The sequence below is a fragment of the Neolamprologus brichardi genome, chromosome 12 (assembly GCF_056152115.1).
Source record: "Neolamprologus brichardi isolate AB-2024 chromosome 12, ASM5615211v1, whole genome shotgun sequence".
NCBI classification, from domain to species: Eukaryota; Metazoa; Chordata; class Actinopteri; order Cichliformes; family Cichlidae; genus Neolamprologus; species Neolamprologus brichardi.
The window spans coordinates 8,959,655-8,985,454 of NC_142115.1; the positions used below are offsets into that span (position 1 = coordinate 8,959,655).

At 39.4% G+C, this 25,800-nt stretch overlaps 2 protein-coding genes across 7 annotated transcripts; one reads left to right on the forward strand and one right to left on the reverse strand.

Moving 5' to 3' along the window:
- The first annotated feature begins 499 nt into the window (after window positions 1-499).
- Window positions 500-19,150, forward strand: rabl6b (RAB, member RAS oncogene family-like 6b). 6 transcript variants are annotated; one of them, XM_035910612.2, is made up of 19 exons: window positions 500-631; window positions 2,162-2,200; window positions 3,377-3,484; window positions 3,586-3,773; window positions 3,856-3,990; window positions 4,960-5,007; window positions 5,166-5,195; window positions 5,628-5,680; window positions 5,872-5,960; window positions 7,239-7,379; window positions 9,305-9,410; window positions 9,580-9,683; window positions 10,041-10,423; window positions 12,070-12,223; window positions 12,441-12,644; window positions 13,934-14,189; window positions 14,341-14,527; window positions 15,740-15,798; window positions 16,292-19,150. In XM_035910612.2, exons 4-19 carry the CDS (start codon window positions 3,644-3,646, stop codon window positions 16,481-16,483), a joined length of 2,271 nt encoding a protein of 756 aa, XP_035766505.1. In that variant the 5' UTR covers window positions 500-631; window positions 2,162-2,200; window positions 3,377-3,484; window positions 3,586-3,643; the 3' UTR covers window positions 16,484-19,150. The 6 variants fall into 6 exon arrangements, with proteins under 6 accessions (XP_035766505.1, XP_006797621.2, XP_006797623.1 ...); XM_006797558.3 differs by having other exon boundaries at window positions 3,618-3,773; XM_006797560.2 differs by lacking the exon at window positions 5,166-5,195.
- A 1,372-nt stretch (window positions 19,151-20,522) lies between these two features.
- LOC148100152 (uncharacterized) lies at window positions 20,523-25,691 on the reverse strand. The gene is made up of 5 exons (XM_087848987.1): window positions 25,655-25,691; window positions 24,807-25,094; window positions 24,226-24,315; window positions 20,680-20,702; window positions 20,523-20,600 (listed from the first exon to the last, which is right to left on the reverse strand). Exons 1-5 carry the CDS (start codon window positions 25,689-25,691, stop codon window positions 20,523-20,525), a joined length of 516 nt encoding a protein of 171 aa, XP_087705113.1.
- Between the last annotated feature and the right edge of the window lie 109 nt (window positions 25,692-25,800).

The window sequence follows — 25,800 nt, forward strand, 5'->3', positions numbered from 1 at the left end:
AGTTCTATAGAAGTCTATGGGAAAATAACCATCTGTGATGTCAGTAAACAGTTTACTGATGACTTTATGGGCTTAGTCACTAGTTTCAGGTAATGCTGAATAAAACATGAGCCCAAATTGATTACTGATTACTATTGATTGGAGTTCAAGGGAAAAACGAGAATCATCCCTGTGCTCACTGGATAATAATTTATGAGTCACAAGTTGTCAGTCAGTAAGCAGGAGATTTCACATTCAGAGATGAGGCAGCCCAATACAATCCAGATTGTTTTGGTTTCACAATATGTGGCAATCTGCAAACACAAACAAATAAATATGCAGAAAACATTTTCGAGGCACAACTTCTTCTGTATTGTTGGAAACCTACTCAGACCTATTGAAATTTAAGTAAAAATATCCATGAGTAAGCTACTTGGAGCATAAGCTTAAATAATGTCTCGGTATCGCTAAGCTTGAGCTTTATTTTGAAACCGGATATTCACATGTTTTGCGTGCTACTTGATGATTGGTCGGCGGTAGCTGTTTTCTTTGCAAAGGAATGTCGCTTCTATATCTCTGTCGGGATGGAGGTCTGACAGATGTTTTGAGGAAAAGATGCTGGGACTGCACGCTCCTATCTTAATATATACCCGTGAGTATTTGCAGCTGACGTTAACCTGAAAAACTCATCCTGACGTGCTGCCGTGTAGTGTCACTCAGCGCAGAGGTGGCAAAGCTAAGCTAATATTGCCTGGATTGCTAGCTAAAGAGAAGCCAAAGGATAACGTTACCCTTTAGCTGGTGTAACGTTAGGTAACAAGCCGGGCTGCCTCATCTCTTTTTAAAATCCGAATTGACCTTTACATACTCTTTCGAATTTTCTGATTTAAGAATGCTTAAACACATTGCTTGATATATTAAGCAAAGCTCACTGTTCTAGCTGAGCGAGCAGCACAGTCAGCTAATGCTAACAGGATAACGGTGAAAGGGAAATTCAACCTGAAAACAGAATTAATTCGCAGCCATTGGTTGATTATTGCTCGGCTCTTTGAATTTGAGCTAGTTAATACTTTTTAAATAACTTTTTAATACAAACAGACACGGAGCTTGTACTAATAATGTCAACTGAAGACAAAGCTGATCTTGATAGCGAATAATGTATTTCTTGTAGGGACACTGTGACAGCTGCCATCAGGACACGGAGACGTGTTCTGAAGCCTTCTGTTTTTCAGCTGGTCAAATTTGTTTTAGAGACAGTTTCTAATTCATTGTCATTAAACCTACTGCGAAGAATCATCTGACAACGTCGTCATTATGTCTTGCTTCAGCTTGTGCCTCTCATGTGCTCCCATTACACTTGTGTGAAACAGTGCCGTCTCTTGCCATTTTGGTAACATAGTCGAGGTTACCTCCCCCGACCCGTCAAAGCCAGCCGTTTATCAAATGATTTAACAGTAAAATTTGGACTGTGTGTGTGTGTGAGAGAGAGAGAGAGAGAGAGAGAGAGAGCGAGCTTAACCTTGTAATGTGGGGTAAAGTATAGATTGTGATTTACTGTTAAGTTCTGACCAGTCCTGTCTCTGTGGCAGGAATGATTGACAGTAATGAATATTTAGTCAAGTGCACAATTCTTATGTTTTCTACCCTGTCATCTTCAGCTGTAATTGAAGCTGTGCTTTAATAAACTAAGCTACTATGACATCACCCCAGATGAGTATCTTTGTGATTGTCTTCCTGGCGTTTTGAAACTGGCAGGAGACGGATGGATAAAAGTGAAAGTGCAATCTAAAACTATATTTAGTAAAATACTAACATTTACAAAAGGGACTTAATTTTTACTTGGTGTGAGCAGAAATTGTGAGTGTGAGTGACTGAGACCATAAACTCATCAGGAAAGTATTTTCAAAGTTTACCCCCAAAGGACGTTTCTATGGACGGACAGTTGTTTTAGAACTACTTATATCTCGTTAACTCTCTAGCTAACTCTGCTTGGATCATCCGATTGTTGTGTTTGTGGTGTTCCAAGCGTGTGCGCAACAGCAAAGTTGTCAAAACGTGGTAAAAGGTTTTTCCTCCTGTTTCTTTGTTTTTAAAAATTTAATTTATTGGGCAGTATAAATGTAGATAATGATAGATAACAGATAACATCATTCATCCATTCTCTTCCGGTTATCCTTATCAGGGTTGCAGGGATGCTGGAGCCTATCCCCGTTACCATAAGGTGAGAGGCAGGGTATGCCTGGGACAGGTTGCCAGTCTGTCGCAGGGCTAACATATTGAGACAGGCACTCACATTGATAACTATGGGCAATTTAGCATTGCCAGTGAACCTTACTCCTCTAACTGCATGCGTTTGGACTGTGGAAGGAAGCCGGGGTACCTGGAGAGAACCCACACAACAGATGGAGGAGTCAAACTCCAGACTTCTTGCTCTGGAAAGCAGCCTTAAAAGTAGTCAGTCAGTCAGTCATTTTTTGAGGTTATTTAGCAGAAAAAAAAGAGTATTGCATCCACAGATATCCATTTATTAATGTTTAATTATGTTTTTTAAGTAAATTTCATTTATATAGGTTGCATTTAGCTCTTTTAATTTCTCTAACACAAAGCTGATTATAAGCCAACTTTATCCCAGGCTTGAATGACTGAAAATTACTCTTTCTTCTGATAAAAAGTTTGATTACATTCTCACATCGTATGAGAGGTTGTTCGATAAGTGTTCAAGGCCAACACTGTTAGATCCGCTTCAAAGAAAGTTTCACTAATTCTGGCTAAGCAGCTTACTTACTCATAGACTTGTGTCGGTCTCCTTTTACTATCTCGGCTGACTAAAACATATCTGTCCCAGCTACAGTGGCCCATGTAGGACAAATTTGAATTGGGACAGGTAAGAAAACATATTTTAGTTGAATACAATCTGCTGATGTCTTGTCAGTGAGATTTTCCATACTGTACCTTTAATGCACTTCCACATAAACTGTCTTTTGACTGTCGTGGCCTAATGCCGTTCATACTAGCTGTGCTGTTGTTGTTTTCTTGTTATATTGTGTTTATTTTACTGAGAATTAGTTTACAGCTGTGACACAACAGATTTCCCAACTTTTTGAATAAATAAAGCATATCTTAATTTTTTTAAGTTGAATAACTTACAAATTGCATACATTTATTTTATTTCCACATAAGAGTGACAAACTCGCACAAGAAGCTGGAACTAGTGGATTTGTGGTTTTTCTCATGTTCTAACACTTGAGCATAGTTTGATATAATTTTCATTTTTTGCAAAAAATATCAAGCCTGTCCTTTTCATCACACCTACATGTTAACAGAAGAATTTCATCCAAACAAGAGTCTTTAATCCCCAACCTCTGTCTCTGTGTTTTGTTTGTTTTTTTCCCCTTAGATGATGCTCAAAACAACATGGTAGTAAATTCTACTTGTGACAGGCAAAGAAAAACATCTGGTCAACTTTAAAAGAGGCACCGCTAAATTCAGTAAACCACTGAAGTTGGTACGAAGTGATTTGGCATCACATTTGCATCTCAGCATAGATCCTTAACTTCCTTGCCCGTGAAGACACGCTGCTACACTTTTACTTGTGTTGTCATTAAGGAGTCATCAGCCAGAGTTCCTCTCTACTGCAGAGTGAAGCTGGTGAAGCTCAGTCAAGATGTTCTCAGCGCTGAAGAAGCTGGTGGGCTCTGAGCCTGGCCAGCTCAAGGAGAAGAACATTCCTGCTGGTCTGCAGTCCATGAACCAGAGCTTGCAGAGACGCTTTGCCAAAGGGGTCCAGTATAACAGTAAGTAATCCAGCCAGCTAAATACATGTTCTGTCTTAGTTTGTTCAGTTTTATGGCATCTCCATCATGTCTCCTACTCCAGTGAAAATAGTGATTCGGGGAGACAGGAACACTGGAAAGAGTACTTTATGGCATCGACTGCAGGGCAAGAAGTTTGTGGAGGAGTATATACCCACTCAGGAGATCCAAGCTACAAGCATCCATTGGAATTACAAAAGTAAGCTAAGATAGCTGTGACCACATGTGATCATCTCACCAGGGCTGGGTGATATATACATTTAAAAATATATATATATATCATTACAGTGTTTTAGAATTAGCCATTTAATTTATATCAATGTAGTCCAATGTTGCGTTACCAACTTATACCCTTATTCTGCCACTGCACCTTTAGGTGAAGTAGACTGTGTTGTTCATGTACACACAGACTTTTTTCCTAGTTTGGTCGAAGTCTGCTTGACGGTTGGATAGTTGCTACTCTATAGTACAGTTCTGTAAATGAGTGCATGTTCACAAAAAAACTGGTGTGCACGTGAACATCTGCACAAAGCCTCGTGCTTACTGTCTGATGATGAAATTTACATTACTTCCACCCTCTTCAAGCACACTGAACTACACAAAACTGAATTAATATGGAACTAACTGCAATTCACTTCCTTTGCAATTCACTTCCTGTCCTGACTGACAGCCCAACTACCTTTAATTAGGACCAATAAAATTAGATGTCTGTTTTAATAAAAGTGGCTGTGACACATCACATGTTGTTTTTGATATATATATATATATATATATATATATATATATATGAGAGAGAGAGAGATTAGTGAATCAGCCAAAAGGAGCTTTTAAATACTGAGATGATTCTTTTGGTTCATGTCACCCAGCCCTGATTGTCACCACTGCTTTAGTTATGTTTCTGTTTTGGTTTGACATCTGCTGTTTGTGCCTCATAATTTTTTCCAGTGGCACCATATCAAGGTAAAAAAAAAAAAGTTTAGCTGTAGTTTGAGCTAACTGATTGTTAGAGGAGGCGTCCTGTATTTGTGTCAGCGCTTCAATACTAGTGACACTACATTACTTAGCGCGAGTAGATCCACATTAGTCATTTAACAGTCAATAGATTTGAACTCTTCTCTCTGTGGTCTCAGAACATGAATAATGAATGTGTCCTCTGTGCTTGCCTCAGCTACTGATGATGTGGTGAAGGTAGAGGTGTGGGACGTGGTGGACAAAGGTGAGTGTTGACACACATGCCAGTCAAATTTCCTCTGAGGCTGACCTCTTGCATTATATCAACACATCCAATAGAGATGCTTGTTGCTTGTCTGTTCTGTCCTCAGTGTTGATGTTGTCTTTTTTTTTTTTTGGGCACCTCTCTTACACTCATCTCAGGCCAAAAATATCCTCTTCCTGAAGGTGTAGGTGAGCGCTGCTACACTATGTAGATACTAAACTCTTGTGTGCTGTGGGTTTGCCCTGCCTATCCCCACTCTTATCTGAATGTCAATATTGTCAGAGTATGGCTCAGGGTTGCTGCCTAGCTATGTCTCAGAGTTTGGCTGTTTTGTTTGAGGGTTTTCTTTCCTTTCCTTTTTATTTTTTTGTTTATTTGTTTTTTGTTTTTTGCTACTGCTGCACCCAGTTGGAGCGTGAGCATCTGCAGCGTGTATTTAAAGGGCACTGTGTGGTCAAAGTAGGCTGCGAGATGCTTTTCTGTTAGAAAAGCAGTTGTGCTGCTGCTCTGCTTGCTCTATACCTTTATACTAACTTGAAGCAAAAACCAAACTGTAGATCAGGATTTCACTGTGTGTCAGCTTGTCTGATCTTACCATTTGTGACCAATTGTTCTTTCAGGCAAAGGAAAAAGGCGCGGTGACAATTTGAAACTGGAGAATGAGCCCCAAGAGGTGACTATCACATGGCTGTCATGTGTTTTGGAAGAAAGGCTCACTTCTAGTATGTGGGTTGCAGATTTTAATCAGAGAAAGATGTCTTATAAGGAGGAAATTGTAAAGGGGGAAAAAAGAAAAAAAGCATATGATCTCAGCAGAATATTTTCCTCCAATTGTCCTTAAATATTAATTTGTTTGTGTTATAGTCAGATGAGGTGGCCCTGGATGCAGAATTCCTGGATGTGTACAAGAACTGCAATGGAGTGATCATGATGTTTGACATCACCAAGCAGTGGTAAGAGAGCTTTATGTGTGTTGTTGTCTCATCAGGCAAGTCCATTTCTTTAATATGCATGAGCAGATAAAGTTTCATTGTGTCTGTCTGTGGCTATGAAGCTTCCACTGCTGAATTGTGTTCAGCTCTAGATGCACAATCCTTAAAATACATTCCACTATTGCTATTTTGGGCATCCCAAGGGAGAAGATTTTTTTTATGTATATATTAGCATGGCAAATGATATAACTAGGTTTTTCAGTGGGGTTTCATGTAAAGTAGGATCTGGTGTATCTTATGTCTCTGTGCTGTAGAGCTCTTTTGTTATTCAGCCACAATTAAAAACACATGAGTGAGCCTCACTGTTGTTCTAGGTGCTACAGTGACTAAGCACAGTAAATGTTAGGTATGCTTAAGTGTAGCAAAAATTATAATCACGTTTACTTTGGTTAATGCTGTAGTCTAATCTCCATTATTAAATACTGTTTTTCATCATGCATTTAATGATCTTTAACAAGGGGATTTACTCACATTTCAAATATACTTCAAATTCAGATGTAAAGGAAATAAGTAAACCGTTTTAGGTGAAGGTGGCGGTTGGGGACAAAGGGTCCTCTGGAAGAGGCTTAGGCTCAGACTAACTTTCTGACTGTAAAGCCAGTCTTGGTTGGGCAAGACAAGCTAGCTGTCTAGGATCCATATTAGTGTTCCTGTCATGGTGTGACTCCCCAACCGGTTGCAGCAGATGGCCCCGCCCCTCCCTGAGTCTGGTTCTGCTGGAGGTTTCTTCCTGTTAAAAAGGGAGTTTTTCCTTCCCACTGTCGCTCATAGGGTTTCATTTGATTGATGGGTTTTTCTCTTTATGTATTATTGCAGGGTGTACCTTACACTATTAAGCGCCTTGAGGCAACTGTTGTTGTGATTTGCCACTGTATAAATAAAATTAAATTGAATAGAAAATATGCCCTTGCAGGTGTATAATTTTCACAGACACCTCTGTGGGTAGGTCATTATTTTCTGACTCTTCAGAATGTCATTAAATTACACAAAAATCCAAAAATGTGTCTATGTTTTAAAACATTTATACATTACTGTTTTGAGTCCCTGCTTAATTCTCTACATTTTGAAGCCAAATACTGAACTTCAGGGTTACCAGTCATAAAAACAGGAAAACACAAGTTTTTTAGAAAACTGTGTACCGTCATTTGTAAGCAGAGTGGGAAGCGATATTTGAAGAATAGTCAGTTTCCAGTGAATATTGATACTCCCAGATAAATGTTGTGATCCTATCAATTGCAGGACTTTTAATTACATCCTGAGGGAGCTGCCCAAAGTACCCACCCATGTGCCGGTGTGTGTGTTGGGAAACTACAGGGACATGGGCGAGCATCGTGTCATCCTCCCTGATGATATAAGGGACCTAATTGCTGGATTGAACAGGTAGATATAGATAATAATTGAATGTATACAGTTGAAATAAAAAGTGTGATAATAATAAAAGTTGTTTTCTCGGTAAAAAGTAAATCTTCTTACCTGATATAGCTGTGGAAAATGTTTTCAAATTTGAACATTTCAATGAGCATCGCATTTGGTCAATACTCTGGGATGAGCTACACAGACCTTTTTTTGTGTCTGTACTCTGAGCTGTTAATAAAGCCATAATGTCATCAAACCTTGCACACACATAGAAGTAAAAAAAATCGTATTTTTAAGCCAAAAGTTCACCAACGTTTGTCCGTGTACCTCTGTATTTATACAGGGACTGTCTTGTTTTTCCACAACAACTGCATGAGCACATTACCAGGATGGTGCCAAGTTGCAGGACCTGCCTATAGGGACTCAGAATACTGCACCATATGTCACTGTGTTCAGTCACAGATAGCAGAAATACAGGAAACAGGAAGTGTTGGAAGAAAACAGAACCGGGAATAATATAATTCTCTAAGGACTTCAGTTTTTGGTTTTAACTTTAAAAAATATTTACATAATCAGCAACTAGATTAGTGTTCTTTCACTGTGTCTGTGTCTGCAGTCACAAACCAGACATCCAGGGAACTGAGGGCTCAGTGACACAACCAAAACAGGAAGAAGCTTTTTTTTTGTTAATTTTGTTTTCTTACCCAAATTTGAGCTTACACCTCACCAGAGGGACTGGCTCTGCAAAACTTAAAACCCCAGTAGTAGATAACAGGTATCACAACAGTGGCCATCAACTTTCTCTAGTGGGCTGTCTGCTTCAGGCTCGATGCACAGTCGTGTAAAAATGGTAATTTTGTGGGTCATCCGACTCTTCTTCCCCACAAAATGATCCCTATGAGTGCCACCACTCCAATCAGAGACGTAAGGTACAGCTTAGCATCTGGCACATATAAAACATATTTGCACAAAACATGCTGCAAATAAAATAATCTGTGAAAACATGGTACTTCCTGGGGATTTTAAACTGAAACTCCTGCTACCTGCCAGTGTGGAAGTGCCTTAAACCTGAATTCTCTCTAACAGAAAAGATGTCTGATTCTATAAAAGTCTCTGGAAAAACAATTTTCAGCTCCCTTGATCTTTGACTTCAGTAAACTTTCCTTCCTAGATTTTATTCTTAATAAATACAATATGATTGTTTTGTAAATGATGGTTCCCCAAAGTCAAAAGGGAGGATAAAACTGTATGTGCTCATAATACAAAATGTTTTCATTTACAGTTTGTTATCCATTGAGCACATCAATGTGGCATTAGTTTCAGAAAGCTGAGATGGTCACAGCAAAAACGCTAAACTTGTAGCATCAAAACAGAATATCACTAACCAGTGAGGGACTTGAAGATTGTTACCTACAATTTTTATATAGACTCTGCGGTGAAAAAAGCGGTAGAAACTACGCTGAACAGTAGACTGTGGATAGAAGATAGCTCGCATAATAGTGTTCAAAAGTGATGATGATGATGATGGATTGGATTTATATAGCGCTTTTCAAGGCACCCAAAGCGCTTTACAATGCCACTATTCATTCACTCTCGCATTCACACACACTGGTGGAGGCAAGCTACGGTTGTAGCCACAGCTACCCTGGGGAACGTCACTTATATTTATTTGGCTGGTTGGTAACTAACCAGTCTAATACAAATGGATATTTTAACACTGAAAGCTGTCTAGTGTCAAAGGGAAGGTGTTATCCACTGTCAGTTTAATAACTTAACAAGCTGATGATGTGTCTGATGTTTTTGTGCCCTTGAGGTGGTAAATGCAGCTACACCTCTTTCCGTTTTTGTTTTGTTTTTTTATTAAATAACACTTGGACATCAATGAGGCATATAAATATAGGGTATATGTTCAGCAACTTGAGTTTACTACTAATGCTTTCCTTTTACAGACCTATGGGATCATCTTACATCCACTATGCCGAGTCCTCTATGAAGAATGGCTTTGGCTTGAAATATCTGCACAAGTTTTTCAACATCCCATTCCTTCAGCTACAGGTTTTTGTTTTGTTTTATGTGCTGAATATTTGATTTATTTTTATTTATAATATCAGGTTTTCAAACGCTATAATTTTTTATTATGATTTATTTATTGTAATGGAAGACAAAGTATGCCTATTTCATCTCAGCGCGTGCCCAGGTAATCATGCCATGTGTTTGTGTGCAGAGGGAGACCCTCCTGAGGCAGCTGGAGACCAACCAGTTGGACATGGATGCGACACTGGAGGAGCTCTGTGTCCAGCAGGAGACTGAAGATCAGAACTATGAGATGTATGCTCATCTTTATTCTCTCTGACAGCCTGTGTACTGCTGTTACTGAGCCACTAGAGGGACTAGATCAAAAGCTTTATTTCCCAAAATTCTCCCCCACTCTATGTAAAATATTATGTGTCCTCACTTTTTATGCATTAGTTTCTCTCATGTCCACTGTTGGGCTTACACTAGTGAGCTGGGTGCACACTACTACCTCCATCTTCTAGCAGTTGAATTTAACAGATTTGTAAAATGAACTACACATCTGTGTACATTTCCTTCTACTGAGTTTTTCCTTACTCTAGTTTCTAAACTGTATAAATGGCCTCAGATGTTATTCAAAGTCTCTTAAAAGTCCTGTTGTGATATCTGCAGTTTCCTGGAGAACTTGGAGTCTCGCAGTAAGGGCTATGGTTCCCCTGGTCCAGCCAACGGTCAGAGTCCCTCATCAGGCTCTCAGTCCCCCATTGTCCCTCCCAGTGGGGCCTCCACTGGCAGCTCCAGTCCCAGCACTCCACAGCCACCAATCCCTTCCCAGCCACTCCCACAGTCACCATCTGTGTCCACAACCTCTCCTCCGCCTCCCACAGCAGCAGCTGGCGGGGCAGCTTCACCTGCTGCTGAGGTAAAATCATTGGCCCAGTCACCCGAACACCTTCAGTCACCAGCTGCAGGAGCGTCGGGCCCACAGAAACGCAGCTTCATCTCCCGCTGGTTTGGCTCATCCCCAGCCACCGAGGCTTCTGCCTCAGCACCAGGTCAGTCCTACACAGCGCTCACACAGCAGAGTGCTCCATGTAGTCTCTACACCAGCCATCTGTGACAATATTTCTGTCTATTCACAGCCATTAGCACATTCGTCCACGTAGCATTACAGTCCAACACTGCAATTTTGCACTCAGATTAAGTGGACCAACACCCTCAATTATAAACTAATTCCATAACAGTAAATGATGAGTAGCAACCAGAGGTTTGATCCCAGGACATACACACCATGACATGACCATGCACTGCTGCTGGTTGAAGCAAATTGTGGCCATGACAAACCTGCATATGAATCACTCAGTGGCTTGTGTAGACACAGAGGAACTGCAGCCGTATATAGAGATGCTCATTTTTGGATGCTGTTTACAGGTCAAAAAAATTAATCAGTTTAAATCTGCAGGGTGCTGCTGCAAGCCCCTCTCATCAGCAAATGTAAGGGCGGTGTGACTTTTCCATGGACAGGAAGAGAACAGCTGGCAGCACAACGTGGGAAGCTTGCATGCAAAGATCAGTCTGTCCATTTACAGCTTCTGCTCCACCTCAGCTGGAGTCCCTCTTCTTGAGGGGTTAAAATTCAAAAAAACGTGATTAATATTTATATTTCAGGATGATGTTTTTTTGAAAGATTTCATCATTTAAAGTGGAAAAAAAATCTTACTTTATAATATTTTTGCAGCAGTTTTTGCAAAGCTGCCACTTTTTTGTCCTCAGGGCATTGAGTGTAACAGTTTCTTGGTTTTTTTGTTGCGAAGAGAGGTGACTATGACACTGCAAAAATAAATAAATAATGAAAAACAATGTTGCTGCCAATCAGAGTCTCATTTTAGGGCCTATCGAAAATAATCAAATATTTTTTGAAATGATGAAATACATTTCAAAAAATATTTGATTATTTTCGATAATCGGAAATTATTGTTGTTCTTCTTTGGGTTTTTTGTTTTTGTTTTGTTTTTTTATAAAAATGGGTGGAGCTATATAAACATACTGGCCTTCAAATCATTAAAATCCATTAAATATTATTAATATTGGATATTAAAAGTTCAGACCAAAGTAGTTTGAAAAGACTGAGTCATTTAAAGTGGAACAAATATTACTATATAATACTTTTACAGCACTTTTTGAGAAGCTCCACTGTTTTGTCTTTAGAAAGAGTCAAACAAAGACGAGAAGAGTGAGGATTTTAAAGAATCATCTAAGGGTTAAGAAAGCTGTTCAGTCACATCCGTCAAATCTTGATAAACTAGAATGTAGTGAGCTAATGAACACATTCAATGGAGGTTGTTATATCAGTTACTGAATAAAGAGTTCACTTTGAGTTTTCTTTGTCCTCCGAGCACTGAGAGTATCCAGACCAGCTTTAGAATACATTTGTTGACCGTAACTGAAACTGCCAGGTCCATAGTAAGTAGTCACAAGGTTTGAGACTTGGGAGTTGAGAAATGCGGAGCATTTAAAAGGATCAAAAGACTGAAATCACATGACATTCTAACACCAGCCAGTCTTTCCCTGCAGTTTCTGTATAATTAGCTAAAAGCAAACACACAGTGGTTCTGCTTTGGAGCTTTTGAACTTTAAAGCGTAGATTTTTATTCTGAGTCATTTTGCTCTCAGTCAAAAATTGTCTCAATGTTTTCCTCAGAGGAGCCTCCTGTACCTGTGTGTCCTGCTAAGGTGCAGAGTGTGGATGATTTTGTGCCAGATGAGAGACTGGACAAGAGTTTCTTGGAGGACAGCCTGCCCTCCAAGACCAAGGTGCCCCAACCTGCAGCAGTTCCCACTGTGGACAGTGACAGGTGAAAATTTTCATAAATACTTCTGACTTGGCCTGTTTCTACTTTTAGAAAATACTGTTTGTCAATGTTTTACATTTTACCTTCTTTATTCGACATTTAGAAGAGGTTGAATTAAAATTTTAAACGTTTTACTACATTGTTAGTCACTAAGTGTCTGCCTTCGGTCACCTCTTCAAGCCTCTTTGAACCAACTTTTCGTGTTCTTGCTTCAACCCAGTGATGGTGAGGATAGAGGAAACCCCATGGTGTCCAGTTTCCAGGATGAGCTTGACCCTGATGATACTGAGCCAAGCCTTTCCAACTCTAAGGCCCTCCCCCCCATTAAAGATATCACTCTGAGCAGTGACGAGGAGGAGGGAATACCAACAGCGCTTGTAATCTCACAGGATCAAGACCTGGAAAGTAAACCTGAGCTCAAAGCGTAAGTCAAGAAATTTCATTAGTGACACAAGTGATATACTGCTCAAAAAATTAAAGAAACACTTTTTAATCTGAGTTTAGCATTAAGTCAGTGAAACCTCTGGGATATTGATCTTGTCAGTTAAGTAGCACAGAAGGTTGTTAATCAGTTCACTTAACAAGAGGTGACCTAGAAGGGCAACAACAAAGCAGGAATAGTTTTACAGGTGGAGGCCACTGGCATTTTCTGCCTCCTGATCTTTTCTGACTGTTTTTCTCTAGTTGTATGCATTTGATTAGGGCCAGTGTCACTACTGGTAGCATGAGGTTATATCAGGACCCCACATAGGTTGCACTGGTAGTCCAACTCCTCCGGAATGGCACATCAATACGTACACTTGCCATAAGGTTTGCTGTGCCTTCCAGCACAGTTTCAGGAACATGGCGGAGAATACAGGAGACAGGCAGTTACTCTGTGAGAGCTGGACAGAGTCACAAAAGGTCCTTCACCCATCGGCAGGTCTAGTATTTGCTCTTTTGTCCCAGAAGGAACAGGGTGAGCTCTGCCAGAGCTACAAAATGACCTCCAACAGGCCACTGATGCCAGTGTCTTTGAACAAATCATCAGAAACAGACTTCATGAGGGTGGCCTGAGGGCTCAACATCCTTTAGTAGGGTCCTGTGTTCACTGCCCAACACCATGTAGCTCGATTGGCATTTGCCATAGAATACCAGAATTGGCACCACTAGTACCCTGTGTTTTTCAGAGACAAGAGCAGGTTCACCCTGAGCACATGTGACAGATGTGAAACAGTCTGAAGAAGCCATGGAGAACATTATTTGGTCTGTAACATCTTGACTGGTTTGGTAGTGTCAGAGGGGGACATATCAATGGAGGGACACACAGACCGCTATAGGGCTAGGCAGCAGCACCCTGAGTGACGCTAGGTATCACGTTAAAATTCCCGGGCCCTACACTGGTGCAGTGGGTCCTGAGACATCAGCTGTCGTCTCATTAGGAGCATGCCCCGACGTTGTCACACATACATACAAGCACATACAAACATACAGCCATACAAACTACTGAGTACCATTTTTGCAATGAAATTTTGACAAAATGGATTATCCTGCTGCATCACTTCTTCACTTTGAGTTTTGAGGTGTCACTGTAGGTTGATGTGTAAACGATATGGCATTCCTAACGCATGACCCAGTACATATCAGTGTAGATATGCAGCCTATTCCCCCCCCATCCCCCATTGTGATCTAATATGTTTTTTGTTTGGTTTGTTTACGTGTTCCTTGAATCAGGCCTATGATCACAAAACCAAAGGTGACATCTAAAGCTCCGGATCCTCAGGGCCAAACCACACCACCCATCTCCCTCACTTTAACTCCTGCAGCAGAGCAGCCAGCCCGACACCAAGGCAAGAAGAAGGGAAGCACGCCCAAAGTGGAGGACTCTGACACAGACCCTGAGGCTCCTGTGGCTCAGCAAATGCTCTCGTTTGTGATGGATGACCCTGACTTTGACTCTGAAGCATCAGACACACCTAAAATTGCAAAGGTAAACAAAGATACTTCCACTATGAGGCCAGTTCAGGTCACAGATCTGGAAAGCAAAATCTGCAACAGAAATTAAATAGATGAAAAGTCAATTAAAACTTTTCTGTTCTGCTTCTTTAATGAATATACATTTGCATCCCTTTTGAATGCAGGATACATTTCCAGTCAGGGATGAGCTTCTGTCTGACCTCTCTGATGATGACATGCAGTTAGCCAAGGTGCCAGAACCCCTAAAACCCACTGTGATCACCTTCAAACCCAAGGACGACACTGACCTGTTTGGTCTCGGGATCCAAGAAGAGCCTCCTGCAGCCAAGGAAAGCAGCGAGGATCAGGAAGGCAAGTCCAGAAATACTTGTCGATGTAACTCCACATTTGATTAGCTGATGAGCAGGGAGATTAGGTCAACAGAACCCTTTAGATTCAATTGATATTGCACAGTGACTTCAAGGTGCTTGATATTGTTATGTAAAGACCCCACAATAACAGAGAGAAAACCCCAACAGTCAGACAAAAGATGCACTATGGAAGAGACCCAGAGTTTAATATTAACTAATTGTTAAATGCAGAGAGGTGTGTAAGCACATACTGAGGGAGAAAGGTAACTGAAGAAGAAATACTTAATGCATCATGGGAATCCCCCAGCAGCCTACACCTATTGCAGTATAACTAAGGGAGGATTCAGGGTCACCTGATCCAACACGGACTACATGCTTTAGCAAAAAGGAAAGTTTTAAGTCTAATCTTAAAAGTAGAGATGGTGTCTGTCTCTCAAATCCAAACTGGAAGCTGGTTTCATAGAAGAGGGGCCTGAAAACCGAGGGCTCTGCCTCCCAATTCTACTTTTAAATACTCTAGGAACAACAACTAACCCAGCTGTCTGAGAGCAAAGTGCTCTGATGGGGTGGCCTAATTATGCGAGACGTTGTACATGATGAGAAGGATTTTAAATTTCATTCTGGATTTAAGGGAGCCAATCAAAAGAAGGCAGTATGGGAGAAATATGCTCTCTCTTTCTAGTTCCTGTCAGTACTCTTGCTTCAGCATTTTGGATCAACCAAAGGATTTTCAGGGAGTTTTTAGGACATCCTGATAATGAATAATTACAATAATCCAGCCTAGAAGTAATAAATGCATGAACTAGTTTTTCAGAGTCACTATGTGACAACAGGTTTTTTAAATTTACAAAGTAAGACAGCAGCCTCACGTATTTATTTAATATGTATATTGAAGGAAATATCTTGGTCAAAAACAACTCCATTACTCACAGTGTTAACTGAGACCAGCGTAATGCCATCCAGAGTATTGGTCTAGACACCATATTCTAAGATTTTTAGGGCTGATTACAGTAACGTCAATTTTATCTGAATTTAGAAGCAAGGATGTAATTGTTTCATGTTATTAAGTGGTTAAAACAATTGTCCTTTTTTGAAATGGTCTGTTCTGCTGGTTTTGTTAAGAAACTGAACTTTAACATAAAACGTATTTAAAATGACTCCATCAGATGTTCACCACTTGTGAGAGTGCTGTATGCATGTGCTCCTCTTTCAGAGAAAGAAAGCAAACACTCCTCCAAGGAAAAGAAGAAAAAGAAGAAGAAGAGCAAAGAGGTAAACTTTTTGTTGATATTACATACTGTAAGGACTTACTTGTGTCTAAAGAAGAGAAATAAAACCGTTTTTCTCATTGACCATCGAGTGTATAATATCTATTAGAAATTGAATGCCTGGTACTGAGCTGTGGTGACGGTCGGTGAGCAAGAGGATAGTGTGGAGACATTGCTGCTACAAAGGTGTATGTAAAATGTTAAATGATTATTTGGAAAGATTTGAATGAAAATTCAAAGACATAATGAGTGGACATTCTTATCTAACACACTCACCAGTGAGGGATCAGACGCTTCAGACTTCAAACTTGATTTAAGTCTTTTTAACTGCAAGTCTGCAAACCGCAGGGTTTTTTTTTCCTTTATTAAAAGGATTCTGTTGTTTTGCTATGAACGTGAACAGAACAGAAATAGAAAAGTTCAGCTTTTTATGTCGTAAACAGCCTCTGAGGTTCTGCCGGCGTGTCCTATAGTAAACTGTGTGCCGTCACTTACAGGAGGATGAAAAGAGCAAGAAGAAACACAAACACAAGAAAAAGGAAAAGGATGAAGCTGCAGTGCCCGATGAGAAGGAGAAAAAGAAAAAAAAATCCAGGACCAAGAAAACCGAAGTGGACGAGCTGGAGGACTTTCTGGGCGGTGGGGCAGCATCAATCAAAAGAGATGATGGCGATTATGAAGAGCTATAAGAGCTCCTGCAGAAGAGTGCCAGGGCACAGGGTTGTTGGTGGTTTGTATGTGCATAAAGCAGCATATCCAAGCCATACACTATATACAAGGCTAACAGCACCCAGGTAAAATAAGCCAGGACTCTGCTATGTTTGACCTGTATATTACGTTTGTTACGTTTGTTTTTCCCATCTGCGCCTGTGCTGTCACTTCCGTTCCAACCACTAAGAACAGGCTGGGACACCCACACGTACTGTAGTGAGTGGTAATAGAAATACGATGATCAAGGTGGCCGCAGCTCAGCTCTTTGTACTCTGACGCATTTAAATATGTTGGAATAAGGTTTTATTTGACATCATCCACTCCACGAACCAGCTGCTGTAAATAAAGCTTAACCATTTAGTCTGAATGTTGGTGTGGTTGGTGTAATAACTGAGAGCATGCTCAGAGTGAGAAGTGACTTCTTAAAGAATCCATTGTGTTCCATTCTCTTTGTTTCTTGAGCTTAATGGTTAATGGTAATTTTAGTCTTGTGTCTAAATATGAACACTGGAGGAGAATTTAGATGATTTAAGAAGGCCTTCCTGTTTTTCACACTCCTAAAGTTCATCATCCTTGCAAAGTTGGCTGAATCTGAAACTGGATATTTTTCTTTCTCATGGCCTTCTGTGTTTAACTCAACATTAGGCTCTTTGTGCTTGTGTTATTATTAAATTATTATTATTATTAAGCAAGATCATCTCAGTGGGATCTGTTTGGTAGGTTTCTGGTGCCGTCTTGCTTCCAGATTTTTCTTCTGTGAGAGTAAGAACAACAGCAACGGTTTTCTGGAGCTTCCTTTAACAGCAGCTTTAGCTCCTTCTCCCTGAACAGCAGGAGTAAGTTGATGGTTATTTTGAAAGCAAGACACCTTCTAATCTGTGTTCTTCCTTCAATAAGCAAATCTCTCAACTCAGCAGCCATCTTGAATCGGATCTGGGGGCTTATTTAAAAACCGCTTTGAGACTGGGGAGAGAGCCGCGACTCTGCTACTACTCACGCCTACAGCATAGCAAATGAAGCTGTTACGAACCTCTACTGTGTGCATGCGTCAGTGCAACAACATGATTGGCTAAAGTGTTTCTCTTTTCAACTGTTGATTGGCTCTTTAGACTTGTAAATCTTGTACACCGTGTACATCTTCTCCTTACTGATCTCATATGGACAGAAGGTCAAGCAGGGCCAGGGCTGTGGCTATTTTTCTGGACATGATATCGGACAAAGAGTAGAAAAAATGTCTGAAATGGAGCATTTAAAGCAGTCTGAAGCCTCACTGCCACTTCTGCATACTGATTTGAAACATCCCACTAACTGGAAACATCCAGAAAAGTATCTGCAAGTGACTAATGTTATCAAGACATCACCACCAAACAGGAAGGCGAAGTTTCCGCAGAGTTAAATCTCAATACATTTGAATTACATATGAATCTGCTTTGAGGCGTCCATGATCCTCACAGTGTTTGTTTTTGGGGGGTTTTTCACATAAAAGCAAGCTGTGTGTGATTCCAGTGCTAAATTCTCTTCCTGTTTTCCGATTGCCTTAACGGAGGTTTACTACAAGGGAATGATGTGCAGCTGTCCTCGTGAACCATTTCAAGTGTTCTTACTGTAAACTGTTGGCTAGCTCGGTCAGGTTAAGAATGTTGTCCTAGCCTTTTGTTATAGGTGGATCTGTATCATCTTTAAATTCTGTTTAAAAGATTGCAGTGACTCGGTCGTTTGCTTTGGTGTCACTCTCAGTGGAGTTTTGTTAACATTCCCAGGACTTTTTCTTTATTTATTGCTTCCATTTTGTCGTTTTCTTTGAATGTTTTGTGCCCAGACTTTCCTAAAAACTCATGCAGGTTTTTTTGTTTGCTTGCTTGTTTTAGTTGTTGTTGTTTTTTCGAGTCACATCTGTTGATATTTGTCATCCATTTCCTGTTATCCATCATGCAGTGGTTTACTGCCAGAGCTTCTTAAGAAACTCTGCAATGGTATGAACTGCTCCACCTTTCACACATTATTTCTTTATTTCAGCTGCTCTTGATGGACTTGTGATGACATGCATCATCTCCCAATACTGAAAATTTTCAAAGAAGTGAAGCTTCCAAGATACATCGCATGTATTCTTTTGACAGCTTTAATATGGTTTTCCATCACATATACACACAGTTTACAAAAAGGTAATTGTGTTATTCCAAAGTTGAAACTATGCAGCATTGATCCTGAATACTGTATGCTCTTCTTTTTATTGTCTCTCGTCATGTGATTGAGGATAAATGCTGACAGCACAGTTTCAAGCAAAGCATGAGACTTAAAATGTACAGCAAGAAAAGAATGTAAAAAGTGTAAAAATAAAAAGATATATTTGAAGAGTTTTGTTCCAAAATGAAATGTACAGCATGTGGGAATAATGTCATCTCCATGAAATAAATACAGCAAAGCTTCATTAGGGGGTGTTGTGACTAAAGTAATAAGATTTCTGAATGAATGATGTGCTCTTTAAAATACTGTGTGGTTTTTTTTCCTCCTAATGGTTGTACAGCATTTTGGAATGAAACCCTTCATTTGTCACCCCATGACATGGTCCATCTTTACACTATTGTGTGAGTTTGCTTATGTTTGGTTTGTCCAATAAATGCAAACTTATTTCTTCATAAAAAAGATGTGTGTGTCTCGTCATATGAACATATTGAAGCCCCTTGAAGCAATTGCTGTTGTGATTTGGAACTATATAAATAAAATGGAATTGAATTGAACATTCGGTCTAACAATGAGGGGAAACAAACACCATGACCGGGACGGTTATGTACTTTAACATGACATTATAGTACAGCAGCTGTGTTCTCACTATGCTGCTTCACATTATAAGGTAGATACCCTACATAGGTTTTTAGCAAAGTTATTATGTAATGCGTGAAGCTGGCTGTTGTTATAAGTATAGGTTAGACGACACTTCTGGGACTAAAGTGTACATTATTAATGCAAAGTGGCTATTGATATTATGGAAGTCTGTTATGCTATGCTTCATCAGAAAAACATTCCTGATGACTTTATGGGCTCAGTCATCAGTTTCAGGTCATTTTGAATAAAACATAAAATTTCAGTTTGTAAATTATGGTTATTATTAGAGTACAAGTTGACAGGCAATAAATATGTAATGTCTTTGATAGTATTGTCATATCCATTCCTCATTCGCTATATCCACTTTCAAAATCCAAGGTGATGGTGAAAAAGCTCAGCTCAGGTTTTTATAACATACTGCGTCACTAACCAATGAGTAACATGCATGCCGAAATCTTTTGTAAACAATCTGTGAATGTTCTCCAAAGTTAAAGTGAAAATGTATGAGAAAACTTACAAAAATATTAAAGAAGAGGTCCATGACACTCTTTGGACTTTGGATCGTCATTCCGTCTCAAAACAGCATATTTTTAGAACATTTCTTGCTTAACTACCTCCATTTTCCATTTTTAAAAAAACTTCATGGTCCAAGATTTGAGCATATATAATGACTGCAAACTTCTGTCTTCATATATAAAATAGTTTTCAAAATATATTACCATCAACATGAATCAGAATCTGTAATTTGGGAGAAAAATGAAGTTTTATTCAGCATGACTCGAAATGAATGGCTGAGTCTACAGACTAATCAGAAAAGTGCCAACAGTATATAAGTCCAAGGACCATTTCCCCACAGACTTCCAAAGAATGTCTTTTAGCAACCACAGGTATCGACCCCTGGTGGCTTCAAAACAGTGCAAAGAAACTCTATGCTTCACATTAGCCAGCTTACAGTTGGACATTTTGTGAAAACCATATGTAGGGTCATTGGCTAACAATATACAGAATGTGAAGCCACTCCTGCTGTGAATTGTTGCTCTATTTTAAAAAAAAAATGATTTGAATTGAACATTTTCATTGGCAATTGTAATTTAACTGTTGTTTTTTCTCAGTAATTGATTAGAATTTCAGATTGAATAATTAAATTATTCCATTACATGTAAAGACTCTGCCAACGCTCCTCGTGCCAGCATTTCACAACAGAGATTCTGCGTTTTCATACTCCTGCTCAGTCACAGCTCTGCCCACGTCGTCATAAAGTCCATCTGCTTTCTGAGGGAAGACCAGAAAAAGATGTAACACCTGTAACTCTTCATGCTGTTGAAATGTTTCAAGATATGGAAAGTTTTACCTTAAAAAGGTGTTTTTTTGTTGCTATGAAAGAAAAGTCGGAGAGTTTAGTGAACCCACCATGGTTACATGCTACAGCACGATGCAGTGACCATTGTTTATTATTCATGAAATATTAAAACAAGCACTAAAATTCTTACATTGCAAAATGGTTCCTCTCATATAGTAATGCAGCACAAATATCTTCCCTTACCATCATTTATCATCTGAAGGACTCATTAGAAGTGAAGAACATAAATGAATAAATGAAGGCCTGTCTCTACAGCTGATGGTGAAGAACCTGAGTCCAGAATGTGCAAACAAAGATTTCATCTGACTAATTTTCATCAAACATGATATTCTTAATTTCATTTTCAGCTGTCATGGTCTCTAGGTCATTGACCCCAAGTTTTGAATTTGGGAGGTCTTGGGGTTTGTTCTCATTTCTTTTTCCATATCTTTGTATTATAATTCTCTTGTCCTGTTCTATAGGGTTTTTTTTTGGTTCATCCTAGGTTAAGATGAGATTTGGGTTGGACCTCCATAGTCTTCTTCTTTTCTTTTTTCCTGTGCCTCTGAGCTTCATTATCTCTATTTTTCGTTTCTTGTTTGGTTATCTTAGTTTCCCTTTGTTTCCACTCTGTGTTCCTTATTAGGTTAGGCAATGTTTAGTTATCATCTTTTGTGTTCCCTTTCTTTCCTCCCTAGTCAGTCCTGTCTTTGTGTGTTTATTCTCCTGTTGCTCTGTCAAGTTTGTCAAGTTTGTTATTTCCTGTTTTATTTTGATAGTCTTTTGTTTCATGTGTATTATTTTCAGTTTTGCTTCCCCTGTCTCATCACTCAGATTAGTGACAGCTGTGTTCCCGCCTGTGGCCCGTCTCCCTGGTTATCCTCCTTGGCTGTGTCCCAATTCAGAGACCGCATGCATGGAGTACGCATTTTGAGACCTATTACGTCACCGCGACGCGACGACGGCTGTCCCAATTCGAAGTGCACTCCAAATGTGCCGTCGATTTCCCCAAATATCAAGCGTGGTCCGGTGCACGCTTCGTGGTCCCATATATCACAATTCATAGTGCGGCGGTGGGTGTGGATAGTTTTGCCGACAGATGGAGAGAATAGACAGACTGTTCTCTGTTTGTGAAGGACTGCTAGAAAAGTGTAAAATAACTAATTGTCTGTCCTGAATCAGTCTTATAACGTAATATTCAAATAATTTTATCATTCCAGTGTTTTCAGTGTGGGAGAAAGTACTCAGGGCCTTCAAGTTAAACACTATGAAAGGCAGCAACAAGTTTAATGTTCAGAAACCTAAAGTATGTATCAGCAGCAGAATGGAGCTAAAAATAAATGTTTGTTTCAGTTCTATGAAGCTTTGAGTATTTTGGATTAGTAGCACTGCTGTGTTTGTTGCATCATAATGCTGTAATTGTTTATATGCTTTATATATTCTGAGGTAAGTTGATCTATAGTGTTACATCATATTCTATAAGGATGTTATGTGTTTGTATACTTTCTGCCCAGTTTGACCCATTTAGCAGAAGTCAGCGTGTTTAAGGCTCTGATATCTATTCTGTATGACTTAAAGCAGTTATGACATGGTCTGATTTTCTCACCCAATAAAGGAATATTTAATATATCAGTCTACTCTTCATTCTATCAGAAACAGTTATCACAGCTCGTACATTTGCTTTTTACACATATATGTAAGCATTGAGCCAAATGTAATAATGCCAACATATTAAACGAACAATATTTGTCTCTTATATATAATACATCTATATATACACTGTCAGAGATACTTGTCTTTGAGTGAAGATTTAAGGTGATAGGACATAAATAACTGCAACTTGAATCTTTGACACAGAGTTCAAGCTCACTGCTGTAATATATCCTGTAATATATATATATATATATATATATATATATATATATATATATCATAATAATCTGACAATAAATATAATATTGGCCATATTATATTTACATTACCACAGTGAGATGATTTTAGTCTCATGCACAACATTAGCTAATTGTTATTTACTAACTAATCTTGAAATGACTGTTTAGTACAGAAATGAAGCCCAACAATCAGGTTTTACAGTCCTGTGGTCTCAGCCTCAGATACTCAACTGATCAAAGTGATGTCATGAAAAAAATTAATGACCAAAAAAACATTTTTTTTCTCCTTCATTTCTGTCAAACAATGCTGTATGAAACGTTTCTCGCGGTTAGTATCATGGTTGCGAGGCAACCTGAGCAGCACGACGAAGTCTAGACCGCACCATTTCACAAGCCTCTCACTTCCGCACTTCCCGTACTTATAGTACAGACCGTACATAGTATGCGTACTGCACGTACTCCAAGCGTGCGGTCTCTTAATTGGGACACAGCCCTTGTGTATATATTCCCTGTGTTCTCCTCCGTTCCACGTTGTGGTGGCTGTCTCCATTCTCCAGATTAATGTCTACTGTAATTCCAGCAATAAAGCTGTGTTTCTGAGTTTAGTTCCACCTGGGAGTGCTGCATTTTGGGTCCTACCTGCTTCAGACAGCATTTTAATGACATCAACCAAACATAAGAAGACCATCACCAGAAACAGATGTTTGTGCTGAACATTATCAGTGTAACTGCTGGTTCTTACATGGCGTTTCTCTACTTGAGCACTTTATATTAACATGCTTCATTAACCCATTCACATCAGCACTTTTTTTCTATAACTGAGTACTTTCATTAACATTCATACACTGGAAAGTAACTTGTGGTTTAGTGTCTTGCCCAAGGATGCTTTGGCATGCAGACTGTAACAGCCAGAGAACCACCAACCTTCCTTCTGACCTACATCCACCCCATCCATCCATTCGCTTCCGCTTATCCTTTTCAGGGTCGCGGGGGTGCTGGAGCCTATCCCAGCCCCGTTTAGGCATTTAAGACACATTTGCATCTTTTAAAAGCTCTCATCCCACATAATCTGTAGAGGTGCCAAAATTAAAGTGATTCTTAAAAATATGGTGTATACATGAATGATAATATTGTAAAACTGTTCTTTTTGTTTTCTTTGTTTTTAATATATCAACAGCTCTAAGCTCCACTAAAAGTTAACATGTATAAATCTTTTAACTCTCAAAATCCAATAAATTGCTGTGTTGTTGTTGTGCTCCTGTCTTCCTTCCCTCTTCCCAACTGGTCAAGGCAGATGCCCGCCCCTCCCTGAGCCCGATTCTGCTGGAGGTTTCTTCCTGTTAAAGGCGACTTTTTTTCCTTCCTGCAGTCGCCAAAGTGCTTGCTCATAGGGGGTCATGTGATTGTTGGGTTTTTCTCTGTATGTATTATTGTAGGGTCTATCTTACAATATAAAGCACATTGAAGCCAATGTTGTTGTGATTTGGTGCTGAATAAATAAAATTGAATTATAATCTGAAAGGAATGAGAACAGGATGGATGGATAGATAGATGTTTTCTACTGTTTTATATTTCATGTAGTTCTGTCAAACAGCACAGTTTTTCTAACTTTAGCTTCAGTGCAATAACTGTGTGTCTGTTGTGGTAAGGTATAAAAATATCTTACTTTTCAGGTACATGCGGGTAAATGTGGTCACTATGGGCAGCAGAGGGAGCAGAATCCAGCGAATTAAACTCCAGATATATGAAGCAGTAGCTGCAGGGGGTTTCAGAAAAAGCATGTGGTTTGTATACATGTTGTGAAGCCCATGAGCACTATAATGACATTTACTTGCTTATCCACCTTTTTGGCACTAGAACAGGGAAACTACTGACTTGTCAGTGTTTTAATATCTGTTTGACACATCCAGCTGACACACTGCAACACAAACACTATGTTACTAACTCCACTTTGGTCTCCACCATCTCCAGAGATTAATATATGGCTAGCTATGTTTACCACCTGGCCTATTATTAATTTATGCTAATCTAACCAACCAAAATTTGTGGTGTGCAAAATCAGGAACTAATCCCAGAAATCCTAGTTAACACAAAGTGCTGAGCAACAGTCCCAAATCTTAACTGGGCTTACAATCATAGAAAACTATGACTCTCATAAATACTCATATTAGAACATCACCTTTTGTAATTTTTACAATTATGAAAGCTTAACATGCACATAACATTGAAATATCATCTTATGCTTACAGTTGTGGATGTAGCCTTCAGCCAGCTTGATGATGGTGCCATTCCTGCTCAGCAAACCACACCAGTATACTCCTTGTTTGTGGTTTGGCTCCAACACTTCCACAGTGAAGGAGCTCACATCCTGGGTCACCTTCAGTTTCCCTCCATCCACCAAGCGTTCACTGTGACTGAAGGTGAGGCCAGTGCAGCACTCGGCTGAGTTCTGCTGACACCAAACCCTCGGAAGGCTCTTGTACTTCACTTCATAAGGACATGTCAGCTTCTGCCAAAACAATGCCTCACAGGTACCTGCACAGTGACATTGTTTAGGTGTGGAAATAATTTTTAAATGCTTCTGATCAGTAGTTCTCCAGGCTTTCTGGGGGTCTACTAAAGTTTTCCTCTTGATGTTGGTTGTTTGTCACTCAGTTTCATTCCAGTACTTGTAGATATTCATTTGAATAGGAATGGGGTTTTTTTTGTTAAGCCATACTGTTTCATACTGACCTGTTAATACTCATGTACTAAGATATATTAGTAATAGCCAGTACTAAGTAATACAATAACAATACTCTAAAAGCCCACATAAACAGATTACAAGATAAAGTACAAGTTGATAGTTTATGTTTTATTCTTTCTCACAGTTTTAAATAATAATAATATCACTAAATGTAATTATGCAAAAGAAAATGTGTACCTCTAAATGATAGAAGATAATTTTCCTTCATGATATACCGAATGACACTGATGCATAGTTTAATCTACTTCCGTTAGTGGCTCAGACAGGCACTATAATAATCTACAAAAACAAATATTTAAGCTCTAAGATATGATTTCAAGTTCTCTGTAATGATGATGTGTACGCTTACCTGTTGCCAAAAGAAATACTGAAATCAGAATATGCATGATCCAAACACCGAATCTGATTATACTCAAGTCTAATTTATTAAACAGGAAGAGGTGTTTTTAATGGCAACTGACAGGAAATATTTGGCCACAGAGTTGTTGCCTGCCT

Excerpts from the sequence above, each read along its gene's own strand:
- LOC148100152 (XM_087848987.1), bottom strand. The coding sequence starts at position 25,691 with ATGCATATTCTGATTTCAGTATTTCTTTTGGCAACAG. Across the intron at positions 25,095-25,654 it reads AGTATTTCTTTTGGCAACAG|GTACCTGTGAGGCATTGTTT; the intron begins GTAAGCGTACAC and ends GTCACTGTGCAG. Across the intron at positions 20,601-20,679 it reads CAAAAAAACACCTTTTTAAG|AAAGCAGATGGACTTTATGA; the intron begins GTAAAACTTTCC and ends GTCTTCCCTCAG.
- rabl6b (XM_035910612.2), top strand. The coding sequence starts at position 3,644 with ATGTTCTCAGCGCTGAAGAAGCTGGTGGGCTCTGAGCCTGGCCAGCTC. Across the intron at positions 5,961-7,238 it reads TTTGACATCACCAAGCAGTG|GACTTTTAATTACATCCTGA; the intron begins GTAAGAGAGCTT and ends TATCAATTGCAG. Across the intron at positions 9,411-9,579 it reads TCCCATTCCTTCAGCTACAG|AGGGAGACCCTCCTGAGGCA; the intron begins GTTTTTGTTTTG and ends GTTTGTGTGCAG.